Below are 16806 nucleotides of genomic sequence, written 5' to 3'. Positions count from 1 at the left end.
ACATTGGTGAGGCCTCATCTGGACTACTGTGTCCAGTTTTGGGCCCCACACTACAAGAAGGATGTGGAAAAATTGGAGGGAGTCCAGCGCGGGGCAACAAAAATGATTAGGGGTCTGGAGCACATGACTTATGAGGAGAGGCTGAGGGAACTGGGATTGTTTAGTCTGCAGGAGAGAAGAATGAGGGGGAATTTGATAGCTATCTGAAAGGGGGTTCCAAATAAGATGGATCTAGACTGTTCTCAGTGGTACCAGATGATAAAACAAGGAGTAATGGTCTCAAGTTGCAGTGGGGGAGGTTTTAGGTTGGATATTAGGAAAAACTTTTTCACTAGGAGGGTGGTGAAGCACTGGAATGGGTTACCTAAGGAGGTGGTGGAATCTCCTTCCTTAGAGGTTTTTAAGGTCAGGCTTGACAAAGCCCTGGCTGGGATGATTTAGTTGGGAATTGGTCCTGCTTTGAGCAGAGGGTTGGACTAGATGACCTCCTGAGGTCTCTTCCAACCCTGATATTCTATGATTCATGGTACACCCACATCTTGAATACTGAGTACAGATGTGGTCTCCTCATCTCAAAAAAGATATACGGGCATTAGAAAAAGTTCGGAAAAGGGCAACTAAAATGATTAGGGGTTTGGAACAGGTCCCATACGAGGAGAAATTAAAGAGGCTAGGACTTTTCAGCTTGGAAAAGAGGAGACTAAGGGGGGATATAATAGAGGTATATAAAATCATGAGTGGTGTGGAGAAAGTGAATAAGGAAAAGTTATTTATTTGTTCCCATAATATAAAAACTAGGGGCCACCAAATGAAATTAATGGGCAGCAGGTTTAAAACAAATAAAAGGAAGTTCTTCTTCACACAGCGCACAGTCAACCTGTGGAACTCCTTGCCGGAGGAGGTTGTGAAGGCTAGGACTATAACAGGGTTTAAAAGAGAACTAGATAAATTCATGGAGGTTAAGTCCATTAATGGCTATTAGCCAGGATGGGTAAGGAAGGGTGTCCCTAGTCTCTGTTTGTCAGAGGGTGGAGATGGATGGCAGGAGAGAGATCACTTGATCATTACCTGTTAGATTCACTCCCTCCTGGATGCCTGGCATTGGCCACTGTTGGTAGACAGGACACTGGGCTGGATGGACCTTTGGTCTGACCCAGTATGGCCATTCTTATGTTCTTATTGATGAAGATATTGTACAGAACCAGACCCAGAACTGATCACTGTGGGACCTCTTTTGATGTGCCCTTCCTTGTGCTTGACTGTGAACCATTGATAACTACTCTCTGCGAATGGTTTTCTAATCAGCTATGCACCCACCTTATAGTAGCTCCATCTAGGTTTTATTTCCCTAGTTTGTTTATGAGAAGATCATGCGTGACAGTATCAAAAGCCTTACTAAAGTCAAGATATACCACATCTACCGCTCCCTCTCTATGCACAAGGCTTGTTACCCTGTCTAAGAAGCTATTAGGTTGGTTTGATATGATTTGTTCTTGATAAATCCATGCTGACTGTTACTTATCACCTTATTATCTTCTAGATGTTTGCAAATTGATTGCTCAATTATTTGCTCCATTATCTTTCTGGGTACTAAAGTTAAGCTGACTGGTCTGTAATTCCCCAGGTTGTTCTTATTCCCCCTTTTATAGATTGGCACTATATTTTCCCTTTCCCAGTCCTCTGAAATCTCTCCCGTTTTCCATGACTTTTCAAAGATAATCAATAATGGCTCAGATATCTCCTCAGTCAGCTCCTTGAGTATTCTAGGATGCATTTCATCAGGCCCTGGTGACTTGAAGAAATCTAACTTGTCTAAGTAATTTTTAACTTGTTCTTTCCCTATTTTAGCTTCTGATCCTACCTCATTTTTACTGGCATTCACTATGTTAAATGTCCAATCACTACTAACCTTTTCGGTGAAAACTAAAAGAAAAACGTCATTTAGCACTTCTGCCATTTCCACATTTTCTTGTTATTGTTTTTCTGCCCTCATTGAGTAATGGGCCTACCCTGTCCTTGGCCTTCCTCTTATTTCTAATGTATTTGTAGAATGTTTTCTTGTTATTCTTTATGTCTCTAGCTAGTTTAATCCCATTTTTTGCCTTAGCCCTTCTAATTTTGTCCCTAAATACTTGTGTTATTTGTTTATATTCATCATTTGTAATTTGACCTCGTTTCCACTTTTTGTAGGACTCTTTTTTGAGTTTCAGATCATTGAAGGTCTCCTGGTTAAGCTAGGGTGGTCTCTTGCCGTACTTCCTATTTTTCCTATGCAGTGGGATAGTTTGCTCTTGTGCCCATTGAGGGGCTTATTCAAAACACAGTTTCAATGCACCAAACCCACTGTATGTGTGTATATGCAAATATATTGTTAATAGAAATCTAAAGGCCATGCCTTGAAATTCCTATCATATCAGACATAATAGAGATTTTCATCTACCTGAACAGATCTGGTAACATTTTACTCTCACCCATAGATGGAAGGAGAAGAAAATAAAATAGCAAAATACATTTTAGCAACTGATATTTATTATTGACGGGGCTGGTAACAGCACATATTAAGACTGCCTGACCCTTCCCATTATAAGACCCTCTTTTTATTTGCAGTTAACTTTCAAACTTTAACCATTTTGGCTGAAATTTTCCATGCTGGATGTCTGCCTCAAGATGACTCTTTTTGGAAAATTTCAGCTAAAATGGTTCAGATGTTTTCAAGAACAAAACTAGTGAAAAATATATTTTTTGGCCCATGGTAAAAAATTTGGATGATCTTTTCTTCGAAAAGCTGTAGCGCCCCCATGCTTTGTCGCAGGGACTTGAAATTTGGCACGGGGTTGCTTTTGTGTCAGGGATGTGCCTTGTGCTGTGCCCAAGAAAATCCTCCCAAATTTGTCCAAGTTATAAGCCTCTGTAAAAACAGTTTGCACATGCTCAGAACATGCTGCTGCTTGCATCTGCAGAGGGCTGAGTAGGACTTTCCCTGCAATTGCAGCTCTGGGCTGCTGTGGGACAGGTTGAGGCTGGGCACTGGAACTGAGAGAAGGGAATTTATATCTCCTGTGCTCTCAGTGATTCCCCCACCCACCCACCCACCCAAGCCCAGGTAATGTGGAGGAGGAAGTTGCCTGATTCAAATGCAGAGAGGACACGAGCCAATCCTGGGGGAGGGATGCAGGTGGAGTAGATTGGGTCAAGGAGCCTGGAGGAGACATGACTGGAACTGGAGGCTGCCAGGGCAAGGGGAGAGGGGAACAACTGGGACTGGGAGCTGTGGGGTGGGAGGGAGGGGGGAGTGGCTGGGCAAGAAGGCAGGGGCTGGGATCTGGGGTGTGTGTGTGGAGACTGGGAGCCAGGACAGGGGGGAGGATTTTTATAGACTCATAGATTTTAACACCAGAAGTGACCATTGGATCATCTAGTCCAGGGTTCGGCAACCTTTCAGAAGTGGTGTGCCGAGTCTTCATTTATTCACTCTAATTTAAGGTTTCGCATGCCAGTAATACATTTTAATGTTTTTAGAAGGCCTCCTTCTATAAGTCTTTAATATATAACTAAACAATTGTTGTATGTAAAGTAAATAAGATTTTTTAAATGTTTAAGAAGCTTCATTTAAAATTAAATTAAAATGCAGAGCCCCCCGGACCAGTGGCCAGGATCCAGGCAGTGTGAGTGCCACTGAAAATCAGCTCGTGTGCTGCCTTTGGCACGCATGCCATAGGTTGCCTACCCCTGATCTAGTCTGACCTCAAAGGAGACCAGCACTGGGAGAAAGAGAGGGAAAAGTGAGAGGGAGGGAGGGAGAGAAGAACCAGGAAAGGAGCTGGTGTGGGAGACTAGAACTGGGAACCAGTTGGGCAGAAGAAATGAAATGGAGGGAGGGGACAAATCTAATGAGAAGTTTTGGGGGTTGGGGGGACAGAGTTGGGTCTGACTGGGCAAAGAGACTGGGAGATAGAGCTGGTGGGAAACGGGAGCAGGGGGCACAGAGAGGAGACTGGACGAGCAGCCCAGGGAAGGAGACTGGGGCTGGAAATCAGTGAGGCTGGGGAATGGGGGGAGGGGAGGTGAGGGCAACTGAAGACCTGAGACAGGGGGAAGAGACAGATCAGGTAAGGGCCTGGAGGGGGTGAACTGAGATTGGATGGGCAAAGAGACTGGGGACAAGGTACTGGTGGGTGGGAATGGCTGGTCAAAGCCGGGAAAGGCTAGAGGGAACAGAGCAGACTGGGTCAAGCTCAGAGAGAATGAGCAGAAGAGTCTGTGCCCACTAGAGAACACTTCCTTCCAGAGAGGAACAGAACCCAAGATTCCTGAGTCTCACCATTCCTCTGCTGTCAGCAAATCTCTGCAAAACCCACTGACAAAGTGTGTGTTTCATTTCCCTCTATTCTTGGTCCACGTAGAGGACAACAATATACTACTGCTATCAGTTACTCCATTAATTCAGATGGCGGAGCTCTGTTCTGTGGATGTAAGGTTTCCAACAATGACAATGACCCAGGTGGGTGTCAATATGATGCCACATGATAGAATTTTTGTTTTTTTCAGTTTGCTTAAAAAAAAAAAAAACCTAAAAATTGCACACAAAAAGCTCTGTTAAAAGAACATCATTAAGGCTGCAAAGTCAATCACTCAAAAGTCAGGAAATGCCTGAATTAAGGCTGCCCTTTCAACCTTAATTTGGCCCCCTTTTCTGTACACATTATGAGACCGTCTTTAATTGCATGGTCACAAGCTACTTTTTCCACAGGACCCCTGCTTTATTCAGTGCACAGGATGGACCTGCCCTAGGGATGAATGAGGACTGTAGAGAGAAGGAAATTGTTGTCTGTTGTACCCTTGCCTTATTTGTTGCAAAAGTTGGAAGGTGTGTAGTGAATGAGGCAGGGGATTGTAGGAAGACAAAGGACAAGCTCATGGTTAAGGCAGCTGAATGCTGCCTTGGGGAATTATATTCTAGTCCTGTCTCTGCCACAGAGTTCATATGTGATGCTGAAGTCACTGAAACTCAACTTTTCACAGATGGGCACTAATTGCGTGTTCTCATTTTCAGAGTGTCCAACTTAAGATCCTGGGATCTGATTTGCAGAAGCACTGAGCACTCTCAGTTGCAAGTGAAATCAATGGGAGCAGCATTTTGAACATATAAAGTGATATATGATGCTATGTTCTCTAAAAAATCAGGTACTGAAAGTCTCAGATTCGGCACCCAAAATTAGTGGATACTTTTGACCTTAATCTCTTTGTGCCTCAGCTCCCCATATGTAAAATGGGGATAAAACCCACTCATGTCATAGGAGTATTTTGCAAAAAAAAAAAAGTAAATATTTGTGAAACACTCAGATATTATAGTGATGAGCGCAGTAGAAAAGCCCAGGAGGAAATTAATAATTCTGTCTTCGAAACGGGGTTTGAACAATGTGCAATAAGCAGGCCTAGGACCACGCATTGGGGAGAAAACAAAACACTGAACAGCTGCGCATTAAGTGAGGACCATGCACCCTGTGCATTGAGTGAAGCAGGGGTCTTGTGTAAAAACAGTACGTGATCATGTAGTTAAAGACTGAATCATAATACAGATGAAGAAGGGGGACCGAATTAAGGTTGCCCAGGCAACCTTAATTCTGGCACTTCCTAACTTTTGAGTGCTTGACTTTGCACCCTTAATAATGTTCTTTTAAATGCTGTGGTTTTTTGTATGTAATGTATTATATAGTTTGCCTATTATCACACTCTAGATGCACTATGTAATAGATCATGATTTCTCTATAACTTCAATAACTTGGAAAGCTTTCAAATTACATTAAAAGAGTTCACAGTGTACTAACATAACCTCAAATCAGCTCAATCAAATTACTATCTCAAAGTGGGTTTGCCATACTGAAGCAATTTATTCTAGAATACACCAGCTGTCATACCCAGATATTCACAGAATAAAACGGTTACCTACCTTCTGTAACTGTTGTTCTTCGAGATGTGTTGTTCACGTCAATTACACATTAGGTGTGCGCGCGTTGCGTGCACGGACATCGGAAACTTTTCCCCTCAGCGGCTCCCGTCGGGCCGGCAGGGTCCCCCCTCCCGCCAGAGCGGCGCCCCGCTCTAGCGTATATATATCCCTGCGGACCCGACCCTCCCTCGGTTCCTTCTTGCTGGTGACTCCGACAGAGGGGAAGGAGGGTGGGGAGTGTAATGGACATGAACAACACATCTCGAAGAACAACAGTTAGAGAAGGTAGGTAACCGTTTTTTCTTCTTCGAGTGATTGTTCACATCCATTACACATTAGGTGACTCACAAGCTTACCATAGGAGGAGGGTAGGAGTCAAGGAACAATTGATTGAAGCACAGCCCAACCGACCACCGCGTCCTCTCTGGTCTGATGATGGATCGCGTAGTGGGCTGTGAACGTATGCACTGACGACCAGGTGGCCGCTTTACAGATTTCCTGGAGTGGAACCTGCGCCAAGAAAGCTGCCGAGGACGCTTGGGCCCTAGTCGAGTGAGCCCTGATCTCCGGGGCTGGTACGTTGGCTAGCTCATAGCATGTGCGTATGCAAAGCACAATCCATGCTGACAAGCGTTGCGCCGAGATAGGCTGGCCTTTCATTCTCTCCACAATGGCAATGAACAGTTGCGTCGACTTGCGGAATGGCCTGGTCCGTTCTAGATAAAATGCCAAGGCTCTACGGACATCGAGGGTATGTAGGCTGCGGTGGCTTGGGTCCGTATGGGGCTTAGGGAAGAACACCGGTAAACAAATGTCCTGTCCCATATGGAATTGCATGACCACCTTAGGAAGGAATTTGGGGTGCGGCCTCAGTTGCACCTTATCCTTATAAAAAAACGTATAAGGAGGTTCTGAAGTGAGGGCTCTTAATTCCGATACCCTCCTAGCCGATGTGATGGCCACTAGGAACGCTACCTTCCATGAGAGGTGCATGAGGGAGCAAGAGGCTAGGGGTTCAAAGGGTGGCCCCATGAGTTTAGTTAGGACCAGGTTAAGATTCCATGCAGGGACCGGCGGGCGCGAGTAGGGAAACACCCTCTCCAGCCCCTTGAGGAATCGGACTACTGTGGGGTTGGAGAACACCGAAACTCCCAACTCTCCAGGGTGGAACCTCGATATGGCAGCCAGATGCACTTTAATTGAGGCGGGGGCGAGCCCTTGATGCTTGAGGTGCAACAAGTAGTCCAGAATTGATGGGACGGAGGCCTGCAGAGGCTATATGTGATGAGGCTCACACCAGTGGGAGAACCTCTTCCATTTGGCAAGGTAGGTCGCTCTTGTGGAGGGCTTCCTACTACCAAGAAGAATTTGCTGGACCTGGTGGGAGCACCTGTGCTCCGTATCGTTTAGCCAGAGAGATACCACGCCGTGAGATGTAGCGACGGTAGGTTCGGGTGGAGTAGGCGACCCCGGTCCTGTGTGATGAGGTCGCGATGGAGGGGGAGGGCGATCGGGGCGGTCACGGACAGCTCCAGCAGGGTCGGGAACCAGTGCTGGCGTGGCCACACCGGTGCGATGAGGATGACTGTCGCCTTGTCCCTGCGGGTCTTGAGCAGGACCCTGTGGATGAGCGGGAATGGTGGGAAGGCATACCTCAGGCTCCCGCTCCACGGAATCGCGAAGGCATCTGCTACTGAGCCCGGGCTGAGGTTCTGGAATGAACAAAACTGAGGGCATTGGCTGTTGTCCTTGGTGGCGAAGAGATCCACCTGGGGAAACTCCCACCTCTGGAAGATTGAGTGTAGGACATCCTCTCTCAGCGTCCATTCGTGCATGTGGTAGGACCGGCTGAGGCGGTCCGCTAACCCGTTTTGGACCCCTGGGAGATATGCTGCGAGTAGGTGGACTGAATGGGCTATACAGAAGTCCCATAGGAGGAGCGCCTCGTGACAGAGGAGCTTAAGTATTTCTAAAGATCTGATAACTGCTATGATTAACACTAGCCACTAAAGAACTGATAACTGCTAAGATTAACACTAACTACTACGCTAAGGGACACTCTCAGACGAGAGACAGAGTTGTTCCAACGCCGCCACGGACAGTAAGAAGGAACTGAGGGAGGGTCGGGCCCGCAGGGATATATATACGCTAGAGCGGGGCGCCGCTCTGGCGGGAGGGGGGACCCTGCCGGCCCGACGGGAGCTGCTGAGGGAAAAAGTTTCCGACGTCCGTGCACGCGATGCGTGCACACCTAATGTGTAATGGATGTGAACAATCACTCGAAGAAGAATACATTTTTTAAAAATAGATATATGATAGGGATGGGACAGATCCGGGATGCAAACCCATGCTCTGGATGTCCCTAAACCTTCAGCTGCCAGAACTGGGACAGGATGACAGAGGATGGATCACTTGAAATTGCCCTGTTCTGTTCATTCCCTCTGAAGCATCTGGCATTGACCACCGTCAGAAGACAGGATGCTGGGCTGGATGGACCATTGGTCCGACCCAGAATGGCCGTTCTCATGTATTGGTGAGAGAGTTTTTATTGTATTCGGAGGAGAATTAGACATGTCAAAAGGTAACATCAATGCATCGTGCATAGAAGGAATGAGCTACCCAAGTCTAAATGTTACTGGTTACCTGTTCAGCCAACAGGGAAGCAAGGCTTGAGTAAGCATCTGCAAACTCTGGACCGTATTTAATGGAATCTCTCAATAAGAACACAGCTTCCTCTTTCTTCCCTTGGGACCTGCAAGTCATAAAAGAAACAAAGTTCTTTTAACAACATGTTTAGGTCACCTATTGATTAAATACTTTAAAGAGACTTGAAAGTCCCTGTCTTGTTCTTTTCAACAAAGACTAACTAATTAACTCTGGCTTCTAGCCACAGTCTCGGTAACCAGAATCTCCCGAGGCAATATAGAATTCCATAGCCTCTCTGTCAGCGGGAGGAGAAGTGAAGAACTGAAGTTATCGGCGACATGGTAAGTTTGTACCTTGGCACCTGCAGATTCCTTGTATGGATTTCTATAGCTTGCTGGGAAATATACAAGTTCAACACAAACATTCTTCTCCGCCTACAGCACTTCTCTATATATTTGGGGTGGGGGGAGGCAGGGGAGAAGGGGGGAGACAACTCGTACGTGCCGTTGGGGATGGGGGGGCAGAATGAGGGCAGTGACGTCACAAGATGTTACCGAGCACGCTCAGTCTGTGTGAGCAGCAAAAGTGGGGGCACATGACCCCGCATGCCTCCCCCCCCCCAAACACGTTGTCTTTAGTAGGGCCTGTTTTCACAGTAATTGCTGACATCAACTGGACAAACCTACCAGGAAACTCTCCGAGGGATTTGAGAAGAGATAAGAAATCACTTTAAGAAATGGAAATATAGGGTCTCACCTCTGCAGCAGCCCTTCACTGGCAACTCCTGCAGCATTCCAGCTCTGGAGTTGGCAGAGAGGGGCATGAGAGTTGGCTGAGCTCCTCTGGTTATTCCCCTTTTGACAGGTGTGGAGTAAACCAAAATACAGCATGATGCTTTGTTAATTTGTGCTGTTTCCCCTTCCATGGTATAAAACCGCCTTCTCTCTTTAGATGGGGAGGCCAGGGAAGGTTCTAGAACCAGCCATGATTGAGGAAGCCACGCAAAACACGACTTTGACTCTTCAGGAGTCAGCTCTATAAGGGCCAATAATCCAGTGAGGCCATGTGGTAGAGGGGAGGCAAGAGGCATCCACTCAGATATCCTTTACATCATGTGTAGGTCTCACGATCTTTAGGTTAAGGGAACCCAACCTCTGGTTTCTTCTGTGGGAGCAGAAAATCTGCCCACTATGGACAAAAATATTCCCGGAAATTCTGAGAGTTTCAACTCACAGCATCTCCTTTCTCTGATGCAGGTTACTCTCATATAAGGGAGTTTGGAGCCAACAGGATTTTCCTTAATGGATCAGACCTTTGGCTCCATTACTGTGGTAGTCTGGCTTACAGTGGTGGCCATTATCTGATGCTTCAGATGAAGGCAAAACAGATAAGTCATAATGCAGATAGCCAACCCTGCAGTACTCTACATGGCATGAAAACATTTCACTCTGTCTACACAGTGATCAGTACATGCCATATTCTCAACTTGCAAAACTACAAACATAATTGTTTATAAAATTATGGAACTCCAGCCACATTTGTCTTTAATTCTGGAGTCTATGAAGAGGACAAATCTGTGAAACTCTGACTCATCCAGCAGAACCCTGGTCATGAGTTAGATATAAGTCAAAGGCAAGCTAATGAAAATTTCATCAGAGCACAATGAACTACCCCTGACATGGGATTCTCCCACAGAAGCCATTAGGAAGTCACTTGCCTTATGGGAAGAAATGTCTAGGGTTAGAACAGTGGGCTGCTAGTCAGGACTCTTGGGATCTATTCCCATGTCTGTCGCTGACTCACCTGGAATAGGTCACTTATGGGAAACCTCTCTCTGCTTCTGTTTCCCCCATCCACAAAATGGGGACAATAAAACTTACATATTCCATAAGGGCTTTACGAACCTTAAAGCTGTTTGTGCTTTGAGATCCTTAGATAAAAATGTGTTATATGGGCACAGTGTCACGATTTAATTAAACAACGTATACATTTTAAGTGGACTATATTTTCATGTTTTTGACGGCCCAATATCACTAACTTCATTCTCAAGCATCTTGACCATTGCTGGGCTGGGGAGAGTCCCTGATTCTGCTCCTAGGAAGGGCATGGCCAGAGATGGTTGTGGAAAGCCTAATGTTGCAGTGGAGGGGTTTACTGTATTTCTCGCCTTGGAAAAGGGAGCAGCTTCCCTGGGTGCGTGCTATGGACTGAGCCAACAAGCTTTCTTTGTGTTGGGTGCACAAAGTAATATGAACATCATAGCCTTTGAAAAGAAACAAAGGACTCTGAAGTATGGGAAATATGTGAAAAGCTTGCAACCTTAGCCTTGGATTTCATCTGGGCGACATGGCCAAGAAACCAGATCTTGTTTATAAGGTGCAAATTTCATAGATTCATAGATTCTAGGACTGGAAGGGACCTCGAGAGGTCATCGAGTCCAGTCCCCTGCCCGCATGGCAGGACCAAATACTGTCTAGACCATCCCTGATAGACATTTATCTAACCTACTCTTAAATATCTCCAGAGATGGAGATTCCACAACCTCCCTAGGCAATTTATTCCAGTGTTTAACCACCCTGACAGTTAGGAACTTTTTCCTAATGTCCAACCTAGACCTCCCTTGCTGCAGTTTAAGCCCATTGCTTCTTGTTCTATCCTCAGAGGCTAAGGTGAACAAGTTTTCTCCCTCCTCCTTATGACACCCTTTTAGATACCTGAAAACTGCTATCATGTCCCCTCTCAGTCTTCTCTTTTCCAAACTAAACAAACCCAATTCTTTCAGCCTTCCTTCATAGGTCATGTTCTCAAGACCTTTAATTATTCTTGTTGCTCTTCTCTGGACCCTTTCCAATTTCTCCACATCTTTCTTGAAATGCGGTGCCCAGAACTGGACACAATACTCCAGCTGAGGCCTAACCAGAGCAGAGTAGAGCGGAAGAATGACTTCTCGTGTCTTGCTCACAACACACCTGTTAATACATCCCAGAATCATGTTTGCTTTTTTTGCAACAGCATCACACTGTTGACTCATATTTAGCTTGTGGTCCACTATAACCCCTAGATCCCTTTCTGCCGTACTCCTTCCTAGACAGTCTCTTCCCATTCTGTATGTGTGAAACTGATTTTTTCTTCCTAAGTGGAGCACTTTGCATTTGTCTTTGTTAAACTTCATCCTGTTTAACTCAGACCATCTCTCCAATTTGTCCAGATCATTTTGAATTATGACCCTGTCCTCCAAAGCAGTTGCAATCCCTCCCAGTTTGGTATCATCCGCAAACTTAATAAGCGTACTTTCTATGCCAATATCTAAGTCGTTAATGAAGATATTGAACAGAGCCGGTCCCAAAACAGACCCCTGCGGAACCCCACTCGTTATGCCTTTCCAGCAGGATTGGGAACCATTAATAACAACTCTCTGAGTACGGTTATCCAGCCAGTTATGCACCCACCTTATAGTAGCCCCATCTAAATTGTATTTGCCTAGTTTGTCGATAAGAATATCATGCGAGACCGTATCAAATGCCTTACTAAAGTCTAGGTATACCACATCCACAGCTTCTCCCTTATCCACAAGACTCGTTATCCTATCGAAGAAAGCTATCAGATTGGTTTGACATGATTTGTTCTTTACAAATCCATGCTGGCTGTTCCCTATCACCTTACCACCTTCCAAGTGTTTGCAGATGATTTCCTTAATTACTTGCTCCATTATCTTCCCTGGCACAGAAGTTAAACTAACTGGTCTGTAGTTTCCTGGGTTGTTTTTATTTCCCTTTTTATAGATGGGCACTATATTTGCCCTTTTCCAGTCTTCTGGAATCTCTCCCGTCTCCCATGATTTTCCAAAGGTAATAGCTAGAGGCTCAGATACCTCCTCTATTAGCTCCTTGAGTATTCTAGGATGCATTTCATCAGGCCCTGGTGACTTGCAGGCATCTAACTTTTCTAAGTGATTTTTAACTTGTTCTTTTTTTATTTTATCTGCTAAACCTACCCCCTTCCCATTAGCATTCACTATGTTAGGCATTCCTTCAGACTTCTCGGTGAAGACCGAAACAAAGAAGTCATTAAGCATCTCTGCCATTTCCAAGTTTCCTGTTACTGTTTCTCCCTCTTCACTAAGCAGTGGGCCTACCCTGTCTTTGGTCTTCCTCTTGCTTCTAATGTATTGATAAAAAGTCTTCTTGTTCCCCTTTATTCCCGTAGCTAGTTTGAGCTCATTTTGTGCCTTTGCCTTTCTAATCTTGCCCCTGCATTCCTGTGTTGTTTGCTTATATTCATCCTTTGTAATCTGTCCTAGTTTCCATTTTTTATATGACTCCTTTTTATTTTTTAGATCATGCAAGATCTCGTGGTTAAGCCAAGGTGGTCTTTTGCCACATTTTCTATCTTTCCTAACCAGCGGAATAGCTTGCTTTTGGGCCCTTAATAGTGTCCCTTTGAAAAACTGCCAACTCTCCTCAGTTGTTTTTCCCCTCAGTCTTGATTCCCATGGGACCTTACCTATCAGCTCTCTGAGCTTACCAAAATCCGCCTTCCTGAAATCCATTGTCTCTATTTTGCTGTTCTCCCTTCTACCCTTCCTTAGAATTGCAAACTCTATGATTTCATGATCACTTTCACCCAAGCTGCCTTCTACTTTCAAATTCTCAACGAGTTCCTCCCTATTTGTTAAAATCAAGTCTAGAACAGCTTCCCCCCTAGTAGCTTTTTCAACCTTCTGAAATAAAAAGTTGTCTGCAATGCAGTCCAAGAATTTATTGGATAGTCTGTGCCCCGCTGTGTTATTTTCCCAACATATATCCGGATAGTTGAAGTCCCCCATCACCACCAAATCTTGGGCTTTGGATGATTTTGTTAGTTGTTTAAAAAAAGCCTCATCCACCTCTTCCACCTGGTTAGGTGGCCTGTAGTAGACTCCTAGCATGACATCACCCTTGTTTTTTACCCCTTTTAGCCTAACCCAGAGACTCTCAACACTTCCATCTCCTATGTCCATCTCTACCTCAGTCCAAGTGTGTACATTTTTAATATATAAGGCAACACCTCCTCCCTTTTCCCCCTGTCTATCCTTCCTGAGCAAGCTGTATCCATCCACACCAACATTCCAATCATGTGTATTATCCCACCAAGTTTCAGTGATGCCAACAATGTCATAGTTGTATTTATTTATTAGCACTTCCAGTTCTTCCTGGTTATTACCCATACTTCTCGCATTTGTATATAGGCATCTAAGATACTGGTTTGATCTTGCCTCCCAGTTTTGTCCTGACCCTCCTTTCTCTCTGCCAGTATTTCAGCTGATAATATTTGTGGCTTTTCAGATTTTTTTTCCTTTCTAGTTATATAACTGAGAGAATATTTTCCCTGTGCTTTAAGTTAAGTAAAAACAGTTGGGCTAGTCTTTTCCTTCTTAAAGTGGTACTCAATCTAAATTACCCAAATAAGCAAAACCAAATAAAGAACCACTTTCCCTCTTACTAATTAAAGGCTAGGTAGTTTGTCAATTTAGAAAACTTTTGGATTCTTTGGCTGGAGTTTCGTGACACATTTATATAAATTGAAAACAGACGACTGCTTTGTAAAGTTATCAACGGTTTGGCAGGAATGTAGGAAATGCCAGATACAGAAATAAAAGGATCAAGTGATCCACTTGACAGCAGTAAAAAGTCCCATTAACCGCAAGCATGCGCTCTTAATTACTCTTTTTTTCTGAATAGCCCTTTTTTGTTTGATCCCAGAACAATGCGTCTCCTTAAAGGGGAGGAGGAAAAGATTACAGAATCTTTTTATTGTGACAGACCGAATTATATTAAAAGAACAGATACAACAACCTCTAACAGGGCTCAACCCGGCAAGAAGCAGCGAACTCTGGCCCCGATGCAGCCAAGCATTTACACCTGCTTAACTTTAAGCACATGAGTAGAAAGTCAACGATGTGTTGAAATGCTTTCCTGGCTCAGAGCCAAAGTGCTCAGCCTCTTACAGGATGGAGGCCATATGAGTTTTTTAATTTCAAAAATGATTTGTTTAATCTCATGTTGTACGGTGCAAAGGGAGGATTTTTTGATATGCTTATTTTCTATGCATTCGTTATCTATCACGGCAAAAGCCAGATGAATGGCCACCTTCACTGCTATACAGAGAGGGTGAAATTCATCCCACACAGCGGCCGAGGTACCACGTAAACCCATAAGATGGAGGGTAAGTGATTCATAGGGCCTTGTGAGGGGTCTCTGCGCTGGGATAAATTTCACCGGCAGAGAAAAGAATAGCAGAGGGTTTGGTTTTCTATAGCACTTTTTACTTTCAAAATATCCCAAATGACTTTATAAAGTAAAGCATTAGATACTGGTAGAACAATGTCTGCACAAACACTGGATCCATTGTGCGCTCAGTAGGGGCTCACACACAACCTTAACAGAGTAACCGGTTTTCCTCAATAGAAAATATACCAGCCAAGCCACAGGGGTTATCCTCTTCTCACCAACAAAATGCCACAGAATCTTTTAACTTCTACTTGGATAGCTACCAAAAGCCAGGAGAAAGGATCTTGGTTTAGCATCCATAGACACGAGTTAAATATTTACATGATGCAGAGTTTTAAAAGAAATATTAAGCCCAAAGGAAGAGGCATTTTGAGCTACAAAAGGATGGGGATGTGATTTTTCATTGGAGGGGAGTCTATTAGTCATTGCTTTTTTATGGAGAAAGCTGTTTGCACGGTTTAGCTATCCTCTGTCTGATATTTATACAAGGCAAGAAAATGATGCCATTCAAGTTTCTTTTAGAGTATGTAAACAAAACCAGGGGTTCATTAACTCATTGTTATCATGCAGTGCTTCCTGTGAAAATTCATCTTCTGGCCAAAACGGAAAATGGAAAGTTTTTTTTTTAAATGGGACTACTGTGAAAAACCAAAAGATTCCATCTTGTGGATTCCAAAACAAATTTACTCAAGTTCAGGTCACTAGGAACAGCTGGAAATAACCTGTTTATCCAGACAAAGGGGAAGGGGAGGCAGATTCCCACATGTTAACAGCAAATTTATTCCTCCAAAATGCTGAAGTTCCCTTTTCTCAAAACTCCAGCGGGAGTGCAATCTAATGAAGTGCACAGCAGGATTCCTCCAAAACAAGTAGATATAAACGTAAGGAACTCTGAAAAATGATTCTGGGGGAAGTCCGAGTCAATTCTGCAAATGTCCCAGTGTAAATAATACTATTAACAGCCATGTTTTAAATATTGCAGGCCTGGTTCTCCACCGATCTTCCCTGGTGTAGTCATTTATGCCTGTGCAAAGTGGGCAGAAAATGTTATCAAATCTGAGTTCTCCATTATACCAACGGCAGAGTTTTGTACCCACTTTGCACAGCTTTAAATGTCTGTACTTCGTGCAAGGCAGCAGAGAATCAGTCTGTGTATCTAAGTGCAACTTTATTACAGGCTGCAATATCGCTAAGGCTATGGTCTTAGTAATAATTGTCTTTTTATAGCACTTCTTAACCTGAAGGATTCAAAAGCACTTTACAGAACTCACATAGCCACTGCTTTAAAGCAGCTGCCTTGGGATGGAACACAGCACCTGTTTAACAGCTGCACGGTGCAATGGTTTTTAAGAGGGGATGTGAACCAAAACAGAAAGAATGTAATTACCCATGTTAGAACTTGGTCAGGATATAGGAGATAATGGGCTGACTTAGGGCATTTGAGGGTGGGGGGGCAAATGTGGCTTTATGCACCCCTTGATCTTAGAGGCTGATTTGCGCTTCTCTATGTTAGGATGTTTAGGAATGGTCCCCACTAATTGGGGATCACAGAAGTTCAGGAGCACTTCAGCCAACTGTAATGAATAATGCAAGAACTCTTTTTGCCTTTTGGATCAAATTTGTGCTTTCTATGGTTCTATATAATATTGACCTACTCTTTTATTTCTCAGGAATGACTTGTTCTCCATATATCAGTCCAAACCAATGGCACTGACTGGTAAGGTTATCATAGTGAATTCTCCATTACCAATAACATGCAGCCGGTACAAGGCAGAATTTAAGTACTGTAGCCTTTTGTTACCTTTGATACAGAGCCTTATTCAAAGAAACATTTAGAACAGTACAGCTAAAATACGTTTTGGTAAGATGATGTTGTTTTGTAACCAACCCAATACTAAGGCCAGGTCTACACTAGAAAAGGTTTGCTGGTATAGCTATACT

At 44.2% G+C, this 16806-nt stretch overlaps 1 protein-coding gene across 2 annotated transcripts in view; it reads right to left on the bottom strand.

The window, feature by feature from the left end:
• The window catches only part of TMTC1 (transmembrane O-mannosyltransferase targeting cadherins 1), a 191527-nt gene that overhangs the window by 19325 nt on the left and 155396 nt on the right, over positions 1-16806 (bottom strand). For both annotated transcript variants that reach the window (XM_024202588.2, XM_024202589.2), the window contains one exon: positions 8594-8702. In XM_024202588.2, the coding sequence (XP_024058356.2) occupies positions 8594-8702 (109 nt within the window). The remainder of the gene's footprint in view (positions 1-8593; positions 8703-16806) is intronic.

The sequence above is a fragment of the Terrapene carolina genome, unplaced genomic scaffold (assembly GCF_002925995.2).
Source record: "Terrapene carolina triunguis isolate 2854851 unplaced genomic scaffold, T_m_triunguis-2.0 Scaffold247, whole genome shotgun sequence".
Classification (NCBI taxonomy): domain Eukaryota; kingdom Metazoa; phylum Chordata; order Testudines; family Emydidae; genus Terrapene; species Terrapene triunguis.
This window is presented reverse-complemented; position numbering and strand designations above follow the sequence as displayed.